Source organism: Phascolarctos cinereus, unplaced genomic scaffold (assembly GCF_003287225.1).
Source record: "Phascolarctos cinereus isolate Bilbo 61053 unplaced genomic scaffold, phaCin_HiC Scaffold_5;HRSCAF=322, whole genome shotgun sequence".
NCBI classification, from domain to species: Eukaryota; Metazoa; Chordata; class Mammalia; order Diprotodontia; family Phascolarctidae; genus Phascolarctos; species Phascolarctos cinereus.
The window spans coordinates 330,978,378-331,004,403 of NW_027555958.1; the positions used below are offsets into that span (position 1 = coordinate 330,978,378).

Below are 26,026 nucleotides of genomic sequence, written 5' to 3' on the forward strand. Positions count from 1 at the left end.
AGTTCTTCATTGAGATTTTCCTAAATCAATAAAAATCACAAATACATTTTTAAATGTATTGGTGATGAACAATTCTTGCTTTGATTTATGTTTATTAAAATCTGATAGTACTTCTTCTATTCAGGGAAGAGGAAGTTTAAAGGCAGAGATAAAAACAGCCAAAATATCTGCCCCTGCCCCACTCAGAGGCTTACAGCAATTCTTCCTTGTTCACTACCAGGGAAAAGAATGATCTAGTTTCTCCATTGGAACCTTTTGTATGAACCCTTAGTTCTGGATTAGTAGTCACCGTGGAGTAAGAGGACAAGAAATAGTTGTAGAATACCAGTGCATGTTCTGAATGAGAGTTGGGGATGATTCTCCATCACATATCATCATTCATTTCCAGAAGTAGGCTCACCAAACCTACACAGGTTAGCAGCAGGCAGAGACCCCTAAACATACTTCAAAGACCATCAGCCAATCCCCTATTTACATACATAAGAAAAGTAGTTAGCAATCCAAGGGTCAACTTAATGTTACAGACACAAAGGGGCAGCATGGCATAGCGGATGGAATGTTAGACTCAGCAAGAAGCTGGCTTCAAATCCCTTTTTTTCGAGTTTCAATTGGCCGCCCAAGCCTTCTATAGGAATAGTCACCAATATATTTAGCTTCTAGAGCCCTTGAGCCCGTCTGTCATAATGCAGCCTTTACATCTGGCAGCTTTCTCTTTCCCTCACAGTTTGACCTGAGATTTCTGGCTGTACTTCTTGTGTTGGCTACATGTTTTGGTGATTTGGGGAGGGGGAGGCGGTGAGGAAACTAGCTTTGGAGTGACTGAATTGTTGATTTCAGTGCCTTTAGTAGTAATGCCCTTGGCCACGACCAACTTTTGAAGTAAGGGGTCGTTGGAATCTCCATCTGAAGACTTGTGAAATTCCTCATTGATATGGACCAAATATTCTTAGAGCTGAAGTATGTATATATGTGTGCATATATATACATATACATATAGACATGTATGTATTATATATATGCATGTATTTATGTATATATACACATATTAAATACATATAATACTCCAAAGAGACTTGCCAAATGACTAGTCAAAATTATAAAAGTATGTATTCAAAAACCTCATATTTATCCAGTGATTAATACGGATATATCTACTGCATATCAATAGGGATGACTCAACAGAATATATGAAATTATATAGGGTGGCTTTTAAAAAACAATCATCCCAGTGTTTACACATAGAAAAGGACATTGTCCGTCCATTGTTCAAAGGAGTCACCTCAGAAGGTTATACACTTAATCCAACAGTTCTTCCTTTGCTCAAATCCTTTCTGAAGCAGGTCTACAGAAATTGCTTCCTTGGCCTGTAGCAGAGACTTTTTAATACCCTTAATGGTAGCTGATCTTTGTCCACGGAGGGTGGGTTTGATTTTTTGAAAGAACTGAGAGTTATTTGGAGCCATGTCAAAGGTTATTGCTATCCTGAAGGTATTGCCCAATTAATCCTTTGTGTCTCCTTGATGCCATTTTCTTCCTAACTCATGGATCTAAAACCACTGTGACTTCAGCTCACTTCCAGATTCCCTAGGAAGAACGTGTAACCCTTTGATTAAAGCCCTTCCTCTCCTGCAATGCTGAGACATGCTGTTTGCTTACCTCTTTGTAACAGGCTGGCTGGAACCTGGAAACATGCCAGTGTTCAGAATAAATATATCCAAAGATGACAGCAGTGTTAACTGGTATGGTGGTGTCTAGAATGTTTTGATCACAACTCTTATCGATGAATATACATACATATATATGTATTTGTATGTGTAGATAGCTCTGGAGGTAGATAGATGTATAGGTAGAGCTAAATTTTTTATCATGCATCTCCAGCATGTGTATATTTACTTGTTTATATGTTATATAAATGTACTACGATGCTAAAATTTATGTGCATTTAAAACTTACACAAAATAGAAATTAAAAAGGATGAAATAAAGATGAAATTATATTTGATCCTAGAGTCAATAGGGAGTGAATTGAAATTTATTAAGTAGGAGAGAGATTTGGTCAGACTTTCATTTTAGGAAGATCCCTGTGGGTGCCTATAATACTCTGCTTCCTCACCTCTTCGTCCTGGTGTCTCTGGCTTCCTTCAAGACCCAGTTAACCATCATTTTCTATCTGCCCTGCTACTAGTGTCTTCCCCTCTGAGATCACCTTCTGTCTATACTCTGTATGTACCTAATTATTTCCATGTTGTCTCCCCCATTAGAATCTGAACTGCTGGAGGTCGGGAACTGTTTTTACTTTTCCTTGTATTCGCAGTGCTTAGCACAACAGCTGATATCATAGTCAGAGCATGTTTTTATTGACAGACCAAGAGACCTGAAGCAGGAGGACCAATTAGGAGGCTATTTTAACAATCTAGGAGAGAGATGGTGAGGTCCTGAAGTTAGAATTTGATTGGGTATGTCACTGTTGGAGGTGGGGAGAGGACTCAATATCTGGGGAGAGGGAGAGGGAGAAGTGAATAACAGCAAATTTGTGAGCCTGACTGGAAGGATAGTATTAACCTTGACATAAATAGAGGGATTCATAAAGAGGGATGGGTTTTGGAGAGAAGACAATATAATGAAATCTGCAGTACAGCTCATAACCAATCCATGCCTGCTCATCCTATGGGACTTACTCTGCCCCATCAAAAAGTAAGAGTGGGGTCAAGGATCTTTAGGGCAGCTAGGTGGCACAATGACTAGAGAGCCAGGCCTGGAGTAGGAATATCTGAGTTCAAATCTGGCCTCAGACATTTACTAGCTCTGTGACCCTGGGGAAGTCACTTAACTCTATTTGCCTCAGTTTCCTTATCTGTCAAATGAGCAGGAGAAGGAAAAGGCAAACTACTCCAGTATCTTTTTTGCCAAGAAAACCCCAAATGGGTTCACAAAGAGTCTGACATTGAACAAACAAGAGCAACAAGGATTTACCAGCCATGACCTAGAACACAGAACCCAATGATTGCTTCAATCACAAGGTGATGAGGGAAGAAAGGGAATGTCAGGTTGTGGGCATCCTGGGGTGGAGAATTTTACCTATCCCAACTACTTCAGGTGCCTGGCTCATGGTTAGGTTATATTTCCCTGAGGCCTGCCATGGCCAGGGGATTCTAGTGGTATGAGGGAATATGGTGGGAGGGAGTGGGAAGAGGGATCTGTGTTGAAAAATCATGGGTGAGGCATGTGAAGTAGTTGTTGGAAACAAGTCTATGATTGGCTGTTGTCAGGAGGAGACCCATCTTTCCATTCTGTGATTAAATTATCACACACCCTTTGGAACCCTGCCACAGTCCTCCACTTTGGAGACCACAGATCTAGCATTTGACTTCACACAAGAAGTGCTATGCCCTTCATATCCTGAGGATCATTGACTATTTTATGCTAATGCACTCTTCTCCTAAGAGGGAGAATTTTCCCAAAGTCACTGGCATCCCCGAGAAAGCTCTTCACGATATGTAGATTTCAGCATATTTGAGTGAATCAAGGATAGCTGAGGGAATCAATTAACAAGTTATACAGCTGCCAGAAGTTCCAGAGCTGCCTGGGTCATTCCCACTAGAGAAGTTTTTGCTATCAGCTGGCCTCTCTTAAAGTGAGTTTATGTTGGTCCATTTCCCAGAAACCAGATATTCACAACATCACTCCTCTGCTGGGTCTTAATTGATTGGGGCTAATTACAGCTCTAAACTTAATGGTCTGAGAGTACTGTGGTGCATTTAGCCCATCTCTTCCCTATAAGCCAACCGATAATCATCATAAAATCGTAGAATTTTTAGCAGGAGAAGAGACCTTAGAAGTTATCTATGTACATGCTTTATGGTAACTCAGACTGGGACAGCTAGGTGGCGCAGTGGATGGAACACCAGCCCTAAAGTCAGGAGGACCTGAGTTCAAATTTGGCCTCAGATCAAATACTTGACACTTACTGGCAGTGTGACCCTGGGCAAGTCACTTAACCCTAATTGCCTAAAAAAAAAAAGAAAAGAAAAGAAAAGAAAAAGAAAAGATTCTGGATGGTAACTCAGACCTAAGGTGGAAAGAAACTCAGAGACCATCTATTCTGTTTAGGCAGTGAAACTAGCACAGTAGATAGAGTACTGAACTTGGAGCCAGAAAGACTTAAGTTCAAATTCTGCCTCAGACACTTAGTAGCTGTTTGGCCCTGAGCAAGTCACTTCACCTGTCTGCCTCAGTTTCCTCCACTGTGAAATGATGATAATGATAGCACCTCTCTCAGGATTATATTTGGAGAAGAAGAAAGGGAGAGGTAGAATGGGGTAAATTATCTCACAAAAAAAAAACAAACAGAAAAGAAAATGCTCTTACAGTGGAGGGGAAATGGGGGAAGGTGAGAGGGAATGAGGGAATCTTATTCTCATAGGATTTGGCTTAAGGAGGGAATAACATACACATTCAATTGGGTATGGAAATCTGTCTTACCCTATGGGAAAATAGGGGGAGAAGGGGACAAGAGAGCAGGGGGATGATAGAGAGGAGGGCAGATTGGGAAAGGGGGTAATCAGAAGCAAATACTTCCGAGGAGGGACAGGGTCAAAAGAAAGAATAGAATAAATGGGAGGGCAGGATAGGATTAAGGGAAATAGGGTTAGTTTTTCACAACATGTCTACTATGGAAGTGTTTTGCATAACTGCACATGTATAACCTATATTGAGTTGCTTGCCTTTTCAATGAGGGTGTGTGGGGAAGGAGGAAGGGAGAAGAATTGAAACCTAAAGTTTTAAAAACATATGTTTAAAAAAAATGTTTTCACATGCTACTGGGGAATAAGAAATACAGGAAATGGAGTACAGAAGTCTGTCCTGTCCTACAGGAAAATAGAAGGGGAAGGGGATAAGAGAAGGGGGGAAGAGATAGAAGAGAGGACAGACTAGGGGAAGGGATATTCAGAATGCATGCCATCTTGGGGTGAGGGGAGGGGTGAGATGGGATGAAAATTTGGAACTCAAAATCTTGTGGAAGTAAATATTGAAAACTGAAAATAAATAAATATCTATTAAAAAAATAAAAAATAAATGATAGAGCCTCTTTCGCAGGGTTGTTAAAAGGATCAAATGAGATCGCATGTGTAAAGTGCTTTGCAGACCTTAAAGGGATATATAAACATTGCTGGGCCACCTACAGTCATCTTGACCTTTGTCTTGCCACTGGAGGAGAGAGGGAGGCTGATGACTTAGTACAGCTCTGTCTCACTTGAATCCAATTCATACAAAAGTCAAGACATCACTCTCACAATGTCATTGGTCCTATTTGAGAATGAAGATGAACAACGATATAAATACTAGCTATTGTTATTCCAATACCCTCATTTTACACTTGTGGAAAAGGGCCAGGAAAGTGAAGCAGCTTGCTGAAGATCACTCAGGTAATAAGCCATTCATTTTACAGATAGAAAGACGAGGCTCCAAGAGACATTATGAGTAACCAGGGCTTGAACTCAGCTCCCCTCAATTGCAGTCCAATATTCTGTTATCCTACTCTACTTTCTTGATGGCTCCTGTCTTAGAAGAAAGGAGAGATATTTCTAGTTGGGAGTCAAGTGACCCCGGGGTCAACGCCCACGGTGATCTTGGTACCTGGATAGACAGAACCTTTGTTGCCATTATTACTCCACTTCTTACTCTGACTCTGTCACCACTTGGCTATGTGATCTTGGACAGATCACTTCTTCTGGTGCCTCATCTGTAAAATAAGGGGTCTGACCAGAAGATTGTTTGGAGCTCTTCTGGCTCCAATATTCTATAGCTCAAGGAGTGAAATCCAGTGGGATTTCAAAGCAGCTGAGCTCCCTGAGGTATCTAGGAGACTGACTCAGCAAGGACAAAGGCTGTTCAATGTCTGTTCAATTCAATCCAATCTAGAAAGCACTCATTAAGCACCTGTGGTATACAAGGTAAAGTAGCAGGTGAAGGGCATTCAAAGATAAAAAGGAAGCAATACCTGCCCTTAAGGAATTTATGTTCTACTTGGAGGGAAGAGCATTTAAACATTTTAATAAATGTAATGTGGTCTTAAAAGAGAGAGAGAGAGAGCACTAACAAGTTAAGAAAGATGAGGATTGAGAAAAGGCCATTGAATTTGACAATTAAGGGATCATTGATAACTTTGGAGAGAGTAGTCTCAGTAGAGTGATGTGGTTGGAAGCCAGACAGTAGAGAGTTCAGAAGACAGTGAGAGGAAAAGGACATAGAAGCATCAACTGTAGACAATCTTTTCAAGGAGTTTAGTCACAAAAGTGGGGAGAGATATGAGAGATTAGCTAGTAGATATGGATGGATCAAGTGAAGGTTTTTTAAGATGGGGGAGAGATGGGTATGTTTGTTGGAAATATATCCAAAAGGTTGATGGAAAGATTGAAATTAAGTAAAAGGTAGGGATGATAGAGAGGACAATCTGTTGGAGATGATGGAATGAAATAGGATCACTTGTACATGTAGAGGGATATGTCTTAGCAAGGAACAGGGCTGCATCTTCATGTGAGACGAGGATGAAGGAGGAGAGTAACAAAAAGCATCTGAGTGATATGAGACGAGGGAAGAAGAAGGCACTCCCAGTGAATGGCCTCAGTTTTTTTCGGTGAAATATGGGGCCAGGTTCTCAGCTGAGTGGGTGGGTAGAAAAGGAGCTATTAAAATTTTAGAGGCAGGATGAAATGTTTGGAAAAGCCACTGTGGTGACTGGAATAGAGAGTCAATTAAGGAGGCAAAGAAGGATTGCCTTGCTGCAGTGAGAATCCTGTTGAGATAATGTAACATAAGTTTGTAGTGGATCCAGTCAGCACAGTTTTGTGGTTTTTCTCCAGGTTCATTCAGAAGCACATGACTAAGAGTGAAGGAAAAGGATGGTGAGAGAAATCTTAGGGTGAGGCTTGGCAGAGCAATATCAGTGATAGTCTAAGAGGAAAATGTACTTAGAAGAAGACAGTTGAACTGGTTCACCAAGTGGTCAAGATAGGGCAGGGAGGAGCATGTAACTAGAGCAGGGATGATTTGCCTCAGAAAGAACTGGGCAACCAAGAGACTGGACATTGAAGAATAGAGTTTGGGGTTGCAAGGCAGAGGGAGAGATGCAATGACTATGGATTGTGATCAGATCAGGAAATTTCAGAGTTCATAGATATAAAAATGGCTCATTGGTGGATTTGACCAATGAGTAAACTGAAGAATTTGGAGATTAGGGTATTTTAGGGAGCATCAGGTATGTATATTGAAGTCTCCTAATATGAAGGTGGGAGTTGGGGAGGAGAAAAAGACTACGAACTAGTAGTCATCGTTTTTAGGAAGTTCTTCCTGACGCTGACTGGCCTCTTTGCAATTTCTACCCATTGGTCCTGCTGTGGCTCTTTGGGGCCATGCAAGGCCAGTCCTTTCTCCATGCCACATCCCTTCAGGTTCTTGAAGAGGACTATTAAATTCTCCTGAGACTTTTTTTCTCCAGGCTAAACATGCTTAGTTCCATCCAAAGCATATGCAAAGGCAGAGAGTGAGAAGATTGCTTTGAAGGATAAAGTACATTTATTACAAAACATTTATAAATGTTATGCAATACATAGCTTTTTGTTAACATATGTACGCACAGATTTAAAAATCATTGACGTTACCTGTGAGCTCATCTACTCCAATCTGCTCACATTTCCAAATGATATAACATAAATGATTCAGTGAAAAGAATAGGAGACTTGAAGCCAAAAGCCCTGGGTTCAACTCATGACCCTACCAGTCATGTGACCTTGTATAAGTCACTTAATCTCTAAGCCTTGGTTACTTCATCCCTAAAATGGAAGTGACAGTCTGCTTTCCTTAGACAACCTCATAGGGTTTTGAAGCTCAAATGAGATAGTGTGTGAAAAGTGCTTCCTAACAATAATAATATTGGTAATAGCTAGCATTTATATGGTTCCTTAAGGCTTACACACGTAAAGTGTAGTAGAAAAAAATCATGGTATTTAGCATCTAAGAACCTCAGTTCTAATTCTGCCTATGATACAGTCTTCATTTTGCTTTTCTGGATCTTAATGTTTCTCCCCTCATCATCTGATAAAGTCAAATGAATTAATCTCTAAGGTTCCCCCAGAGTTCTAAATCTTATGATCTGCCATATAAAGAAATTGTCTATTGTTATTAGAGGCAGAATGGTTTGGTAGGAAATGCTGGAGACTTGGGTTTGAATCCCACCTTAGACACTTATCAAGTATGCGACTACAGACAAGTTGCTTAATTTTCAGAGCCTTGGTTTTCTCCTATGTAAAATGGAGGTACAATCCTCAAACTACAGAACTTGAACATTCTGAGGAATGCTGTTTGCAAACCATAGTGTGCTCTTTAAATGTGAGTAGTTGTGTCATTATGGCCCAAGGTCACCTGGCTCATTAGTGAAAGAGATTGAGCCCCAATCCATTATTCCAAGGCCATTGTCATTTCTTTTCATCAGCCTAAATAGTTGCATTTTAAAATGTCTTTGCACAGTGTTTGTTCTCTGGGAGAACAATGTTGCACTGGGTAATTGGATCAGGAGATTCTATATTGTATCCCCCAGAATGTTAGGGCTCCTTAGAAGTTTGATTGGGCCCTGAAAGGGATTTCCTAAGTGAAGCTGAGCTTTCTGTATATTTTACTGATTTCCTCTATCTTCAAAGACTGTGGATGTAGTTTCAAAGGCAGCTTCTCTTCTCTGATATCTAAATTTCATTCTCTCCTTTATCCTACAGAAGCCAGAGCCTGTGCACATAAACTACCCCCAAAATGAATGACACAAGTGCTGCCCCCTACAGGCTGAAAATGTTCTACATTTGTTTTACTGGGATAGGATAAGAAACCATCTAAACAGAGAAAAGAAAATGTCATCTCCTCTCTCAGGACCCTGTTCTTGTTACTCTGTTTCTCCATTGGTTCCTTCCCACCTGGCTGCAGACATGCTCAGTTCATCCCAATCCAACAAAAACTTACAGTAACTCATTACATTATATAAATTGCATGTATGTATGTAGATATAAACATATATAAATGTATTATTACATATTAATATAAATTATATATAATGTTATTTAATATATTAATGTGTGTGTGTGTGTGTGTGTGTGTGTGTGTGTGTGTGATCACTTGGTAGTCAACCTTTTGTTGATAAGAATCCCTGAGCTTAGCCAGGCTGGTCCTAGACAATTAGGCACAGAGCTAGTTGCTATCCCCGTACTTGAAGCCCTTCTATTTGGCAGGCCCTGCCAGAAGCTATGGTGCACTGCAAAGATGATGATGATGATAGTGTTTATATTGCATCTTTACATATGTTATTTCACTTTATCCTCCTAACACCTCTATATGGTAGGTGCTATTATTATTATTCCCTTTTTACAGATGGAGAAACTGAGACAGATGGACACAGTAAGTGTCAGAAGCAGGACTTGAACTCAGGTCTTCCTAACTCCAAATTCAGTATTCCAGCTCCTGTGCCATCTAGTGCACAAGAACCCTTGCTCATAGCCATGCCACAGTGAGGCATCAGAGTCATAAAGGAATAAGGTCATAGATGGAGAAATAGAAAAAATTCAACATGATTTGGCAGCAAATTAGATACAGTGGATGAGGGAAGAGGAAGAATCAAAGATGGCTCTGAGGTTTTGAGCCTGGGTGATTGGGATGCCATCATATGAAACAGGTGCATTGGGAGGAAGTACAGATTTAGGAGGGAAGAAAAAGAATCATTCCATTTTGATCATGTCATTTTGAGATGCCAGTGGAACGTGCAGGCAAAAATATCTTGCAGGCCTGGAATTCAAGGGGAAGATTAAAACTAAATATATAGGGGGCAGCTAGGTGGTGCAGTGGATAGGACGTTGGCCCTGGAGCTAGGAGGACCTGAGTTCAAATCCAGCTTCAGACACTTACTAGCTGTGTGATCCTGGGCAAGTCACTTAACACTGACTGCCTCACAAAAAAGAAGGAAAAAAAACACTAAACCAAATATATAAGTTTAGGAGTCATCTATTTAGAAGTGGCAGATGAACCTATGGGAGCAGATGAAATGAATGAAGGGATATTGTAGAGACAAAAGGGAAAAGGTCCTAGGACAGAGCCTTTCAGGAGACTCACACTTATAGAGAGTAGAAGGAAGCAACCAACCAGCAAAACAAAGCAAGAAGGATGGGTCAGAAAATAGGTAAAGAAAAAGGAGAGAGCAGTATCATAGAAGCCACAGGAGAAAAGACCACACAGGAGGAGGGGGTGGCTAATAGTGCAAATGCTACAGAAAGGTCAGGGGAGATGAGAACTCGGAGAAGGCTGTTAGATTTCAAGATTAAGAGATCGCTGGTGACCTTTAAGAAAATAGTTCCAGGAGAGCGGTGTGATCAGAATTCAGATCACAAGGAACTGAAGTAGGTAGATCATGAGGAATTGTGAAGGCTTCCCTTTTTAGTAATTTTAGCAACAAGAGATAAGGGGTCATAAGGGATAAAAGCCCAAGTAACTGATCAGCCTTAGAGTAGTGAAACAAACACCCTGAATTTGCCCTTTGTTACTGTTAGCAGTTATTCAGAAGGTACACATCTTAACAATTCCAAATTTGTTTTCCATTCAAGGCTCTCTAAGCCTTGGATACAATAAGGTGATTTTGAGATAGGACTATAGGCCTGGAGCAACCTGGACAATTGGAGCTGATTGGTAAGTTTTCAGTGTGAATAATTACTGCTCAGAAATCAGCAAAAAATACAAAATCAGGGCTTGATTTATTGTCTTTTTGATTGTCTAGACTTTAAGAAAGTGATAAAAAATGTGATTAATGCAAATTAAGCTTTAAAAGTATCCTTTATTTTCAGAGAACCCATTGTTAAATATTTACTAGTACATCCCTGCTTGTCTGTATCTCTGGGGTGAAAGTGAGATACCACAATTGGAAAGGGGCGGTGGTTGCCTCCTTAATAACTCCAAGTTCATTTCCCTTTTGAGGGAAGGCCAAGGGTGGTGGCTGTGAGTCTTGAGGACTGTATAAGGCTAGAAGGGGGGAGGCAAGATTAACTAGAAAAAGGGAGAATTATATTGATTGTTTATGGACTGCTCTAAATCCTTTGTATATTTTCTTAATGTTCAGAGAAAGAAAATCTGTCCTGTATCTGACATACACTGTTAAACCAGTTTACAAAGACATTGGAGACATTTTACACACGTCTGCAGACCTAGACATGTGCTAGCAAGGGTGGGGACCTGTGGCTTGAGGCCGCATGTGGCCTTCTAGGTCCTTGGGTATGGCCTTTTGACTGAGTCCAAGTTTTATAGAACCAATCCTTTTATTACAGGGATTTGTTTTGTGAAGTTGGGATTCAGTCAAAGGGCCACACTTGAGGACCTAGAGGGCCACAGGTTCCCAACCCCTATATCCAAGCTATGTTATAAGGTTCCCAGAGAGGAAAAGAAAAGAAGAAACTCAGGAAAGTAAGCCAAAGAGATAGGGCTTTTGGTTGTTGCCAAGATTTTTTTTCCTGGTTAAACTTTTATTTATTTAACTAGCAATAATCATTGCTGAGAATTTTCCTAAGTTTCTGAATACCTATTGTTTTTAAAGGCGCTTTAAAAATAGCAAAGCAAGACAATATCCCCCACAGCATATGAAATTACACAGAAGTTCCCAAAGGATGAGACAGTCAGCCCCTTGCATTCCATCAAAAATGATGGATAATGAAAAGAGGGGGAAAGTTAAAGGCATCAGTGAGGCCACCAGAGGCCTAAGTGTGAGATGGTAGGTTGCCAAGATTTTGGGTTACTGCCAACATTAACTTTGGTGTGTGTGTGTGTGTGTGTGTGTGTGTGTGTGTGTGTGTGTATTTATGTGCACACACACCCCCCATACATATAGACACATATACACATACAGATACACACATATACATACATACATACATACATACATACCACATATACATACAGACAGACACACACATATATATTTGCTTGTTGTCTCCTCCATTAGACTATAAGTTCCATGAAGGCAGGGAATGTCTTTTGCCTCCTTTTGTATCTCCAGTGCTTAGCATAGAGCATGGCACATAATAGGCACTTAATATGTATTTACTGACTGACCAACTGCCTGGTTTTCTCTGAGCTGCTGGAGGAAATAGCAGGGTCAAGAGAAGGTTATTAGAAAAATGTGTGTGTGTCTGTATGTTTGTGTTTTTTTAAGATAAGGAAGACATGAACATATTTTCAGAAAGAGGCAAAGGAAGACAGTAGAGGGAGGTGTTCATTACGAGTATGCAGGACAGTATGGAATTCGTGGCACAAGCGGAGAAGTAAGCCTTGACCAAGGAGATGGACCACCTCATTTCCTGAGACTAGATGGAAGGGGAAAAGAATAGGTGAGGATACACAGAGGTTTTCATATGTAAAGGAAGAGAATGGAGAGAATTCGCCATTGAGGATCTCAGTCTTCTCAGTGAAGTAAGAGATGAGATCATCTACTGAGGAAATGGAGTGGAATTGGGAGCTTAAGAAGGGGCTTGAAAAGAGATACTGTGAGCACTATGATGGGGAGTCAATTTGAGAGGAATAAACAGATTTCCATGCAGTGATGAGAACCCATTTGCCATTAGATAATATGAATTGGTAGTAAACTTGGCCCTTAGGATTTTCTGACTTCTCAGGAGTAAGAGCAGAGAATAGATATTATGGATGACCTAGGGTTGAGCAGGGCATGAAGAGCAAAACAGCAAAAAATGAAAAAATGGAAAACAGTGCCTTTTCTGGTTAATTCTAGGTTTGAGACTGAAGAAAAGTGAGGCCAGAGCAAGGTGGATGGGCTGAGAGAATTGAGAGTGATTGTGGTTCCCAGGATTGTGGTGAGGATGAGCAGCAGGTTTAGGTGGCGTGTTGCAACGAGAGAGAATGAAAGAGGAGACTGTGGAAAGGGAATTCCAGAGTTCAAGATCTTGGAAGTAGAGCAGTTTTGGCTGATAATAAAGTATGATTATTCTCATGGGATATTGAAGTGGAATGAAGATGGAGGTTGTGGGACTTGAACAGGTTGATGAACTTGGAGACTAGGGCGTTCCAAAAGTCATCAACATTAATTACCAAAGACTAGGGGACAGGTTGAAGGAGACAGGAAGACTGTGAACTAGGTACTGAACTCTGAGAAAATTGAGAGAGTGACCTATAGGCCTATAGATGGTCTTAACAAAGAGCAGTACAGACTGATATAAAGAGATATTGTGAACTTTGAAGAGAAAAGATTGATGAGTGGAATGTGAGAGTAGCAAGGTCAGCAGCTTGGAATAGGGTGCAAAGAGCATGCTGATTCCTCCTCCTATCCCCTACGGGGAACAGGGTTGTAGGTGGGGAATGAGAGAGAAGGTTCAGCCAGTGTTGGAGTGCAAGATATAGTATGTTCAGTATCACAAATCTACAGCTAAAAGGGACTTTTATAATCCATCTTGTCTAACACCCTCTTTGTACAGATGAGGAAATTGAGACCTTAAGAAGTTATGACTTCAAAAAAAAAGTTGTGACTTTTTTCCCAAGGTCACACAAAACAGTATGTAATAGAAATATGATTTGAACCCAGGTCCCCAACTTCACAAGTCAGTGCTCTTTCTGCTGTTCTGTGTTTTCATGCCTACCCCAGGTTTCAGTGAGTTTCAGAAGGTGAAAGGTGTAGCAATGGGCCAAGAAAAATAAAAATAAAGGTGGGGGGGAGGAGAGTGCATCAATGAAATATTTGTTTACTTTTAATAAATAAAAATGTTTAATAAAACAACACAACCTTCTACAGGGAAAAAAGATGGAAGGTGTGTAAATGGAAAAGATCTCAATCAGAGGAGCTAAGAAGGATAGAGATTAAAGTGCATGTGGCGGGGATGGGGTGGGGTAGGGTAGAAGATGACAGAATGCCTCAACTAGGGAGGAAGTAGTTTTGAATCATAAAGATTAGTGTAGCATGAAAAAGGAATTTGCTAGCTAGAGAGCCAGAGGAGTATGAAGTGTAGAGACAATTGTAGATTAAATTAGCTCCAAATTAGGATGTTGGCATGAGGTTGTCTCTGCAGAGCTCCTAGTCTATGTGGATGCTCCCTCATTTACTTTCTGATGGGGAGGGGAGCACTAGCCAAAGGCTTTTGTCTACAGTCTGTTATGCATTTTGCCCTATTGTTGTGTGTCTTGTATGCCATTTAATCTTCACTGCTTGATCCTACTGTCATAAATTTATGTTTAACATAAAGATTTTGTAACTGCAGCAACTCTGAAAAGCCCTCTACTTTCTCTGGCTTCAACTAAATCCAGTATCTTTCATAAGTATTAAACTTATGACATCATGTGAATTCAATGTAAACAAGTATTTATTAAACACCTGACGTGTTCAGCCCTTGCTTAGGGCTTGGAAGAAAGAGCTTCTTTTTTCCCCCAATTTATTAATAAATTAATTTTTCATTTTCAACATTCACTTTTACAAGGTTCTGAGTTATAATTTTCCCCTTTCCTTCTGTCCCCCATATGTAGGCTATATATGTACAATCATATTAAACGTATTTCCACATTAGTCATACTGTAAAAGAAGAATCAGAAAAAAAGGGAAAAACCACAAGAAAGACAAAAAAGAGAGAAAATAGTATTCTTCTATCTGAATTCAGACTCCATAGTTCTTTCTCCGGATGGGGATAGCATTTTCCATTGTGAGTCTTTTGGAATTGTCTTAGATCATTGCATTGCTGAGAAGTGCTAAGTCTATCAAAATTGGTCATCACACAATGTTGCTGTTAGTATGTATAATGTTCTCCTGGAAGAGTGAGCTTCTTAACCATCTAAATATAAGATGTTGGAATAGGCTGCTCTAATTATCCTTAAAAAAAGAGAAAAGGTTATCCTCTATCTCAGATGGCTTAGATATCCATTTAAAAGCAGAGGGATGGACGCAGTGATCACTCCCCTAGCCCTCAGACATTTTACTTTTTTCTTTTTAGTACTAATATTAGATTTGTTCCTGAAAATTATTTTTTTTCTTAATAGGCATTAAAATCTATGGCTTTAAATGCTCAGATTTTAATCAAGTTAACCAAATTAGGGAATGAGGAGGGGGAAACTCTCGCATGCAGTTGTGAAATACAGCTGACCCAGGGCCGTTTCTGTGTGAACAGCAAAGGCAGAAGGTAATGGTAGATTAGTTCATGGGTTGCCTTATCTGGAAATTCACTTATCTCTTAATATTGGGCTAGCGAGTAGTGGCCAAGAACTGGAAATTGCAGGGATGCCCATCAGTTGGGGAATGGCTAAGCAAACCATGGCATATGTTCATGAAGAAATATTACTGTGTTATAAAAAATGAAGAACTCAGTGATTTTAGAAAAGTATGGAGAGACCTCCATGAAATAATGAAGAGTGAAATGAGTGGAACCAAGAGAACACTGTGTACAGTAACAGCAGTATTGTTTTAAGAACAACTTGGAGCAACAAAGTCATTCTAACTATTACAAATACCCAAATTAATCTCAAAGATCTATGAAGGAAGATGTTGTTTGAATCCAGAAAGGAATATTGCTATGGTATAGCAAATGATGAGCTGGTTGGTTTAGAGAAACATGGAAAGACTTGGACTTACGAAGAAAGATGCTATCCACCTTTGGAGAAACATGATAGAAAGAAATGAGCATAGTATGATCTTCCATGTGTGTGTATGAGTGTATATCTGTGTGTGTGTGTGTGTGTGTGTGTGTATCTATGCTTACTTGTAGCCTTCTTTAGGGTAGGGGGAAGGAGGGGAAAAATAAAGTAAAAAGTGCACAGCAGAGAACAAAAGAAAACCAACAAGGAAGCAAAGAAAAGCTGGCCAGCTTTGAAAACAATGTATAGTATTTATTATATAGGTTTTCTTGAAATGGAAATTTATTGTTTTATATTGAATCCTCTCTTATGGTCTGTTGCATACATGGCAATGTTTTTTATTTTATTTTCTCATTTTCTATTTAAGTGTAAAATAAATTATAAAAAAATAAATTCAATGAGAATTTGGGGAATAATTAAAAAAATATTGAGCCAGTGGCATTGACCCCCCCTCTCCCTAAAACTTGACCACTCTATTGGAATTAGTTTGAATGCCTTTTAAGTCTTGGGGAGCACATAGAGAGAAGAAAGTTACTTTTGATATATGGCTTTCATGAATGCCTTCTGAGTAAAGTTTTGGAGAATTGCACAAAGAGCTTGTCATCTGGAACTGGGATTTCCCCATATTCCAATTACTTGTCTAATTACTTTGATAAATGCTTAAAGGTTGCCCCTAAGAGAGCGAGCAGTAGAATAGGGTAATTCTTTAATCTTTCTTAATAAATCTGATGTTTATAGATAGCTTTAAGTGCTTTCCTCACAATTATTCAGTTGGGTAGGCAGTGCAAGTATAATTAGCCTCACTTTATAGGTGGAGAATTGGAAGCCCAAGGAAGTAAATGGCTCCCCTGTGATCAAATAGCTAATATTAGAGCCAGGTTTCAAAACTGTATCTCCTGACTCCAGGTCTCAGTGCCATATGCTGCCTTTCAGGGAAAGTTTCCGTTGATTTAAGTTAAATAAAGGCAGTTTTACCATATGAGGTCAGTTCTTTAATCTGTTCAGGGAATTTGGGTATCATTTAGTAAATTACTGTTGGTGAAGTCTCTAGGAGAGGTACCCTTCATGGGATGAATCATGCTGTGGAAGAAGGTTGTCCTTTGTGACCGTGTATATAGTTTGGGAGGGTCACACAAGGAGTGGTGAAAGAAGGGGACACCCCTGTAACTAGATGTATCGGATCAGCCTGTTGATCACAGAATCTCAATTTTGGAAGGGATGTAAGTCATATGATTCAATCAATACCTAAATCAAAATCCCCTGAAAAATGGTTCACCTCACTTTGAAGACCTCCCTTCAGAGAGGGGCAAATCATTTACCCCTAAGGCAGCCCCATCTACTTGGGAAATCACTAATTGTTAGGAAATTTTGTCTTATATTGAGCCCCAAATTTTCCCCTCCAAAATTTCCCCCATTGCTCCTAGCTTCATCCTTGAGGGCAAAATGGAGCAAATTCTTTCCTCGGCATATCGGCAGGAACACTGGATTTGGCAACAGAAGAGATCTGGGTCTGAATTCTGCCTCTGATATTCACTGTGAACATGAGCAAGGCACTTAAGTCCCCTTAAGCCTAAGGTTCTTCACATTTAACATGGAGATAATGATACAGTATCACAGGTGTGTTGTAAGAATCAAGTGAAATACCATGTAAAGCATTTTTGCAAACTTTAATGTGCTGTAGAAATGTGAACTATAATTATCAATCCCTCTTTTACATGAAAGCCTTTTGAATACTAGAAGACAGCTGTTATGTTCCTTTAAGTCTTCTATTCTCCAGGCTAAACACCAATCATTCCTCCCATTGATCCTTGTATAGTATGATTTTTCAGTCCCATTGCCATCCTGGTCTTCCTCCACTAAATGTTGTCCAGATTGTTGATGCTCTTCCTAAAGCGGCACTCCAAATTAATCCAACATTGCAGATGTTTAAACAGGCCATGTTACGCTGGACCTGTGACAACTCTTATTCTGGCTACTATGGTTCATTGAACGCAACCTCAGACTGTATTTATTTTTCAGCTATGATGTCATGCCATCTTTTTTAATGTTTATTAACATATTTATGCTTTTTTTATATGACAGTTATTTCCCTATAGATCCTCTCTACCTTTCCTGTGAACCATCCTTTGTTGCAAAAAAAAAAAGTCAAGCAAAACTAACACGGCAGCTATGCATGGCACTGTCTACCACATTTGACATCTGCAGTCATTTGACATTTGGAATTGATATTAATGATTGCATTTGTTCTGAGTTCTGCTACTTTTTTGTTGTGTTTTTTTTTTAAATCACACTATTGTAGTCCTATATATTCTCTGCCTTACTTCATTTTGTGTCAGGTCATACAAATATTTTCATGGTTCTCTATCATTTCTTGTGGCACCATAATATTCCATTACATCCATATAGAACAATTTGTTCATCTATTTCCTATCTTACGGACACTCACTTTTTTCTATTTTTGCTTTCTGTTACCACAAAAAAGCACTTCCATTAATATTTTTAGTAACTTTCTTTTTGTCTGAATTCCTAGTGCTGGGATTTTGGGGTCAAAAATAAGAAAAATTTAATAACTATTTTGTATCATTCTGAGTTGGTTTTCAGAGCACTTGGATTAATTCACATATTCAGGCAGCTGTTGGTGAAGTGGCTTGAGTGATGGGCCTGGAGTCAGGAAGATTTGAGTTAAAAATATGGCTTCAGACCCTCACTAGCTGTGTGATCTTGGGCAAGTCACTTAACCTGTTTGCCTCAGTTTCCTCAACTGTAAAATGGAGATAATAATAGCACTTACTTTACAGGGTTCTTGTGAGGACCAAATGAGATAATATTTGCCAAGTGCTTAAGCACAGTGCCTGATACATAGTAGGCATTATATCAATATATATAATATGTATATATATATATATATATATATATATATATACATATATAATTATATAAATACTTATTTCCTTTCCCTTCCCATCCAAAGTATTCCAGTGGTTTTCAAATGAACAAAACTCCCCCCATGGAGCAGCTAGGTAGCACAGTGGATAGAACACCAGACCTGACGTCAGGAGGACCTGAGTTCAAATCCGGCCTCAGACCAAAACTTGACATTTACTAGCTGTGTGACCCTAGGCAAGTCACTTAACCCCAATTCCCCCCCAAAAAAAAATAAGAATAAAATAAAATAAAAATGAAACTCCCCCCTAAAACGCTTAACCAGGAACAATAGATATATGTATTGAAAAGCTCTAACTCAACATGTGTCATAACTAGGAAATTTAATGGAAGGAGAATTATTTGATTGTTAAATATGTAGCTGAAAGATAGGTAGTGAATGTTCCCTCAATTTAAGCTCAGAAATGACTTGCTGTTCACACCAGAATAAGTTGAACCAGAACAAAGCACTCAAGGGCATCATTCCATATTTTCTCACTTCATCTCTTTTATTCCTTCCTTCCTTTATCTTATCCTTCCTTCTTTCCATCCTTTCAACCCTCTTTCCTTCCTCTCATACTTCTTTCATTTTCCCCTCCTTCATTCTTTTTTATTCTTTTTTTCCTCCTATTTTCCTTCTCTTCTTCCATCTATCTTTCCTCTTTCCTTCCATCCTTCCTTGTTTCCTTCATTTCATCCTTCTTTCCTTCTTCCTCTCTTTACCTCCCTCCTCTCTGCCTTCCTTTGTCCTTCTGCAAAATGGAAGTAGTGATCCAAATACAAGAATATAGAATTTGAGGTTGGGAGGAACCTTAAACAATCTGTAAGTACCACCCTCTTATTTTGCAGTTGAGGAAACTGAGGGACCAAGGTCAAACAGCTCTTCAGAACTAACTCGTGGCTCCCATGAAGAAATAGTTGGGCTGGCCATACTCAGCATATTTTCCAATAACCAATTCGTTATTGCCAAATTACTGTAATCACAAATGTATTTTGTCTGAGAGCCAGGGAAATTCTGTGGGACTCTTTCTATGTTAATTTTATATTTGCTTGGATGGTGCCAGTCTTTGAAATGTTAACTAATCTTTCTCTTGTTTCAACTATTTGCTCCTTACCAGCTTCTCAGACTTCTGGGTTCATGACACCAAAGATCTTTTTCCCCCCATGATGAATCTGAAACTTGGAAAGCTTCACTGCAGAAGTTTATAGAGATATAGGAACCACCATAGTGGATCAGACTCATGTTCCATTCTCCTAAGCAACATAGAACAATGGGAAATGCCATGGGTGGACATGGATAGCCTATTTTATGGATGCTTTAAAGGTTAAGTTTTTTCAGCCCTCTTAGCCATTTACAGCTCTATCATGAATCCATCCAAACCCTGTAAAAGTCCATTTCTAATTCCTTTCAGGACCATATTTTGTAATGGATTCTATAAGTGTGTGAAATAATACAATATTTCCTTTTTATTTTTTCTAAAATTACTTTATACAAGTTTTAAAATATATCCCCCTTCCCCAAATCTTAGTATTTCAGAATTAAGTGAATGAGTCCCTATTGACCTTTTCCACATTAGTCACTGTTTTATGGATTTCATTCATATTCCCCCAGCTTTTTATGACAATATCTCCCAACTGTATTGTGTTTTCAGGTTTACAAAGAACTTTCCTAGCTCAACAATAAAACAAACGATAAGTGGTGCAAGTATTTGTGATCCCATTTTTTAGATGAGAGAACTAAAACTCAAGGAGATGAGTCTCCCTGAGTTAGGGAGTCAGGTGAATTGGGGCCACTTAGGTGATGCAGCAGATTGAGGCCTGGACCTGGAGATCTAGTTCAAATCTAGACCTCAGACACTTACATATGACTGTGAACAAGTCATTTAACCTCTGTCTGCCTCAATTTCCTCATCTATAAAATGGTAATTATAATGGAACCTACCTCCTAGGATTGTTTTGGGGGTACAATGAGATAATATTTGTAAATTGCTTTGCAAACCTTAAAATGATATATAAATGCTAATTATTATTATCATTTGACATTTTTTCCCATGGTCATATAATTACTAAGTGGCTAAAATGGGATTCAAACCTAGGTCTCTCTTCACTTCAAAATTAGTATCTTTTCTACTATAAACATTCTGCCTTTTTGGTACAGAGTCAGAATTTGAGGATTCATAGAGCCTAGACCTACTTTTTGTTCTTCTAGAGGTTTGGCTTTGCTGCAATTAGATATGAGGAGATGAGATATTTCTGTCCTGAAAGACCACAGGAATGGACTTGCCCATGGGAAACCCTGCTTTCTTCAGGACTATAGAAGTACTGTACTTGCTGTAATCAATCATTCATAAGTACTTTACCTTTCCTCAGAACATCCCAAAAATCTACACCACCCCCATCTGTTATACCTCAGTGCTTGTACTTTGTATGCCTCTATTATCTTATCTACTTGTATACCTCCATTAATTTCTTACCTTTGCACATATCCATTCATCTCATAGAAGACCCTTGTTTGATTTCTTTCCTTCAGAATGTAAAATTTTTAAGCCTTACAGTATTGCCTAAAAATCTCCACAGAATTTCTAATGTAAGAGGCTCTTCCCTTATGACCTCGGCCATAAGTAATATTGGCTATGCCCTGATTAAGCTGGAAATTACCATGCTGTGGATTAATTCTTCAACACTAGCTTTACCTGTGCCTTTCTAAAGTGAAAAAGTATACTCTGAGTCATGGACTGCCTGGGCTGAGTAATGGGTGTGATGCCCAGACTGTCTACAAGATCAGTTTGTTATTGATAGCATGCCTCCGTGAGATATGCCAAGAGATGGTGAGGACAGGAGGAGATTAAGCCTCAGGGGATACCTTACCCAAGGTCATAGTTCACTTGGTAGTAGGTTCAGGCTTCACCTAATCACTCTCTTAGGCTGTTGGCATTAAGCTGACTTTATCTCTTTTTCTTTGTATGTTTCTCTCTCTTGAAGATTTATGTGCACCTGAAAGAAGGCGGTGGTGCAGATGGACTGGACACTCTAAAGAACAAGCCCCAGCTCCACAGCATGGTGGCCAAGAGCCTCTGTAGGAACGCAGCGGGCAAGAACTATATCATCTTCACAGGGCCTAGCATCACCAGCCTGCCCCTGTTTGAAGAGTTTGAGAAACAAGGTTTGTGGTGGTGTGACCTGCTCCTACTATGGATTTGCTCTGAGAGCAATTGCTTAGAAATTATTAAGTGGAATCTCTGGAAAGAGACGTGGTCAGAGGTGCAAATGCCCCCCAGATGCTAAAAATTTTAATATTAGAAGCCACCTTCAAGACCCTATGGTTAATCAGCTCCACCCAAGGTTCTGGTGGAATTTCTCCATGTGTGTTCTGTTCTTGGCAACTGACCACCAAAGAATTGTCCTGTAGGAATAGTTGGTTGTTGTTGGGGTTTTTTTGTCTTTTGTCTTTTTTACAATTACAGTTTTCTCAGCCTTTGGGCAAATGCTCGTGAGCTTCCACCAGGCTGCAATGATGATCCTTCCCAATATATCACACACTGTGTTACTACACAAAGGAGTGCAGTTTAGCTCAGGGATCAATGAAACTGGCTTCACAAAAGTTTGGGAAGATGGTGGCTTCTTCTCCGTTATTGCATTGGATGAGAAAAGCACTGTCATGGCTACTGGGAGTAAGGGAGACACGAGAGTGCTGATACTGCCAGGAGCTCCATGGAAAGCTGGGGAATCTGATGATATTCTAAAGTTGGTCCCACATTTTTGGATCACAGCTGGTCCGTTCCACCATTGTCCAAGTAATTTCCATTCATCCCATAGCAGCTACTAGAATGAGAGGCATAGTAGGAATAAGGACTAGGGTAAGGACTTGACGTGTGATTTCATTGCTATAAAGACTTCGAAGGTGAGGAAACTCACTCCATCCCTGCATGTCTCCATATCCTTTGTAACCCACAGTCTTAGAGAGTTGTGATTAGAGTAAGTGAGAGTCACACAACTAGTATATGTCAGAGGCAAGACTTACTTAAATCTAGACTAGCTCTCTACTATCCCATGTCACTTCTCTCAAGAACAATGACTCGGTAGAAATCTTTAAGCCTTTCTAGAGACCTGGCCTTACAAACCCCAAATTATTCTCTTAGGCAGAACTTCACATAAATTACAACCTCAGTAGAAGGGCATTGGAAGGCAGGAGTTGGGGGCAGTGTCAAAAGTAAAAGAAACCACACAGAGTTTTGAGAGGGATTTAAAGAGGGAAAAGTTTGAGAACCTCTGATGAACTGTCCTTGAAAACATCCACTTGGTTTAGATACTGAATAGAGAGAACATCTCTTGTTCCTTGGTAGGTGAATGAAAGCAGATGTCTGCCACCCCCTTGCCCACATGCAAAGTATGCTTGGAAAGTGAGGAGATCAGCTGGGACTCTTTGTAGCTCACCTTGATCTAGCACTAAGTATTTATAAAGGATATCCACATGTGTTTGCTTCCCACAACAACCTTCTGAGGGAGGTAGTATGAGTATTTTTTCCTTTTTAGACGTGGGGAAATTGAGGCACCAAGAATGACTTAATCAACGTCACACAAGTAGAAGTGAGACCTGATCCCTGGTTTTTTGACTCTTAATCTAGGGTTTTTCCCACTATGCCCCGAGGCCACCTTTACCCTTCCTGTTTTCTATCCCACATTGCAAGAGCTAGATTCCAATTCTATATTCCTTTTGTCAGTTCCTCAAAAATGTTATTTTATCAGTGGAGTTACCTGACATGATGTCAAGCTTTGTAATTTTATTAGACAGTCCATAAGTTGCAATGTCTAAAAGAATTCATACCTGGATGCTAAGCTTCTGATGATGTCTCTCAGACCTTAGCTAGGCTGGTCCTTGTCAACATAGGATTGTAGGTCAACATGGAAACATAGGTTTAGGGCAGGAAGGGACTTTAGATATCAGTTAGTCTAGGAGTTCTTAAACTGGGGTTCCAAGAAACTTATTTTTGTAATGTAGGGTATCCCAAAAGTACAGTTTTAAGCTATTAAAGCTTCTGGACTACACTAAGACTGTTGGGATGCCTTATATTTTGATAACTGAATTATAATTGATTTCCTGTATAATCTTATGTATTTTATTCAATGCATTTTTAAAAGCATTGTTCTGAGAAGTCATCCCTAGGCTTCACCAGACTGTCAAAGGGGGGATCCATGATACAAAAAAGGATAAGCACCCTGATCTGGTCTAACCCCGTCATTTTACAAATGAAGTAACTGAAACCCAGAGAAGTTAAGGAATATGGTCAAGGTCACCCAGGTACAAAGGAGAAGATCGGTGGTTTAAACCTGTGTTCTTTAATCCAGTGGTCCGGCATAGCCAGGGCTCTTTTTGAAATGCCGTTGTTTGCCATAACTTTTATCAAAGCTATTCTAACTTACTAAGATCTAAGAGGACCAGAAATCCACTGGCATAGATAGGCTTCAGCATCTCTCTGGCAAGATAAGGCATTGGAGTAGGAGGAGTTTCATGACAGAAATGTATATCATATACGTCCTTCACTAATACAAATATAGATTATCTGAAAGTATCAGGCTTTTTAAAAGGTAAAGCTGTCTTCCTTCTGATCATTTCCCATTGGACCTCTTCTTTCACCAGTTTCAACTATAGTTTTGGAGCCAAATATTATTTTTTGCCCACTTATTAATTGGGTGGTTCAGCCTCGGGCTCCTTGCAGGGAAGGTTGAGTTGAGATGTTATGAAAATGTCATCTTTTATGGGATAGTCATGAAATAGTCTTATGAGCCAATTTTAAAAGCAAAGTTGCTGTAGATACAAATGAGTGGACTGCATTGCAATGCAGCTGCCAGTCTTCCAGAGGGCCCATGCCACAGTTGCCCTGGTTCAAGGAAGGAAAAGAAGTAGGAAATCTTACATAGTATTATGGGCATATTGAGCTAAGTTTGCATCCTTGGCTCGTGCAGTAACCCAGAAAGCATGCTAAGTGGTACCTGATGCCCCAGCAGGATCATCTCAGCCCTCAGCCATTGTCATGTGTGACATATGGTCAGTATTTTTTTTATAGTTTTAGCGGAAAGAATGCTGGATTTGAGGTCAAATGGCCTAGGTTTTGAGTCCTGGTTTTATCATTTATAACCTATATGAAGTAAGTTAATAGGACTATTGGATCTATTGTCCAGCAATAGGCAGATAGGTGGTTCAGTGGAAAGAGTGCCAGGCCTAGAGGCAGGAAGACTCAACTTCCTGAGTTCCAATCCAGACTCAGATACTTATTAGCTGTGTGACCCTGGGCAAGTCACTTCACCCTGTTTGCCTCAGTTTCCTCATCTGTAAAATGAGCTGGAGAAGGAAATGGCAAACTGCTTCAGTATCTTTTTTTTTGTCAAGAAAAACCCAAATGGGGTCACAAAGAGTCAGACATAACTGAAAAAAGACTGAACAATCATTGATTTAAAATTGGAAGGCTTCTAGAAGGCCATTTAGAACTCTCTGGGCCCCTGTTTCTTCATCTGTAAAATGAGGGCATCCTAGGATCTTAGATCCAGAGCAGGAAGGGATTCAGAGGCCATCTAATCTGATCTCCTCGTTTTACAGTTGCCAAAACTGAGGCCCAGGGAGGAAAGATTATTTGTCCAAAGTCACCTAGGTAGTGAGCTTCAGGAGTGGGATTTGTACTTGGCTTCTCTGACTCCTGAGCCAAGTTCATTAAATGAACACTATTTCCAGTGGACACCTTGATATCCCTCCTTCTCCAATCACACTATGCTGTTGTCCCTTTTTGTTTTTTCTTGCTGTTTCTATTGCAACCACCCTGGTCAAGACCCCTATCATTAATACCTGAATTCAGTTCAATAAGCATTTATTAAGCACTTATATGTGCAATGCACTGAGCCTGCCCTGGGATTCAAAGACAGAAACAAACACCCTCTCCCCGCCCCCCGCCCGCTTTCAAAGAGCTCTCATTCTACACAACTATTGTATTAATCTCCTAACCTGTCTATCTGCCCCATTCTCTCCTCTCTCTTGCTCACTCTGTGTGCTACTTCCAGATTTAATCTGCCTAAACATCATGATTTGCATATCTAATTTCTCCCACAATGCTTTACCTACTGTTTCCTAGGTAAAAAACAATCAATGGCTCACTTTTGCCTATAGGGAAAAAACCTGCATCACATAGGCTGATATTCACAAAGAAGTGAAAAGACTTAACTATTTATTAAGCATTTACTATGTGGCAAGCTCTATGCTAACTAAACTAATTAAGCACCTATATGTGCAATACACTGAGCTAGGCCTTGGATTCAAAGGCACAAACGAAATATTAAGCACTTTACAATTATTTCATATGATCCTCACAACAATCCTGGGAGATTGGTGCTATTATGATCCCCATTTTATAGTTGAAGAAACTGAGGCAGATAAGTAACTTGCCTAGGATCAAACAGCTAAGAAGTGTCTGAGGCTG

General features: G+C 39.7%; 1 protein-coding gene across 1 annotated transcript in view; it reads left to right on the top strand.

Annotated features, from left to right (window-relative positions):
- PGBD5 (piggyBac transposable element derived 5) overlaps nt 1–26,026 on the top strand; it is a 169,572-nt gene that overhangs the window by 119,211 nt on the left and 24,335 nt on the right. The window contains exon 4 of the mRNA XM_021000431.2: nt 21,543–21,723. Within this exon, the coding sequence (XP_020856090.1) occupies nt 21,543–21,723 (181 nt within the window). The remainder of the gene's footprint in view (nt 1–21,542; nt 21,724–26,026) is intronic.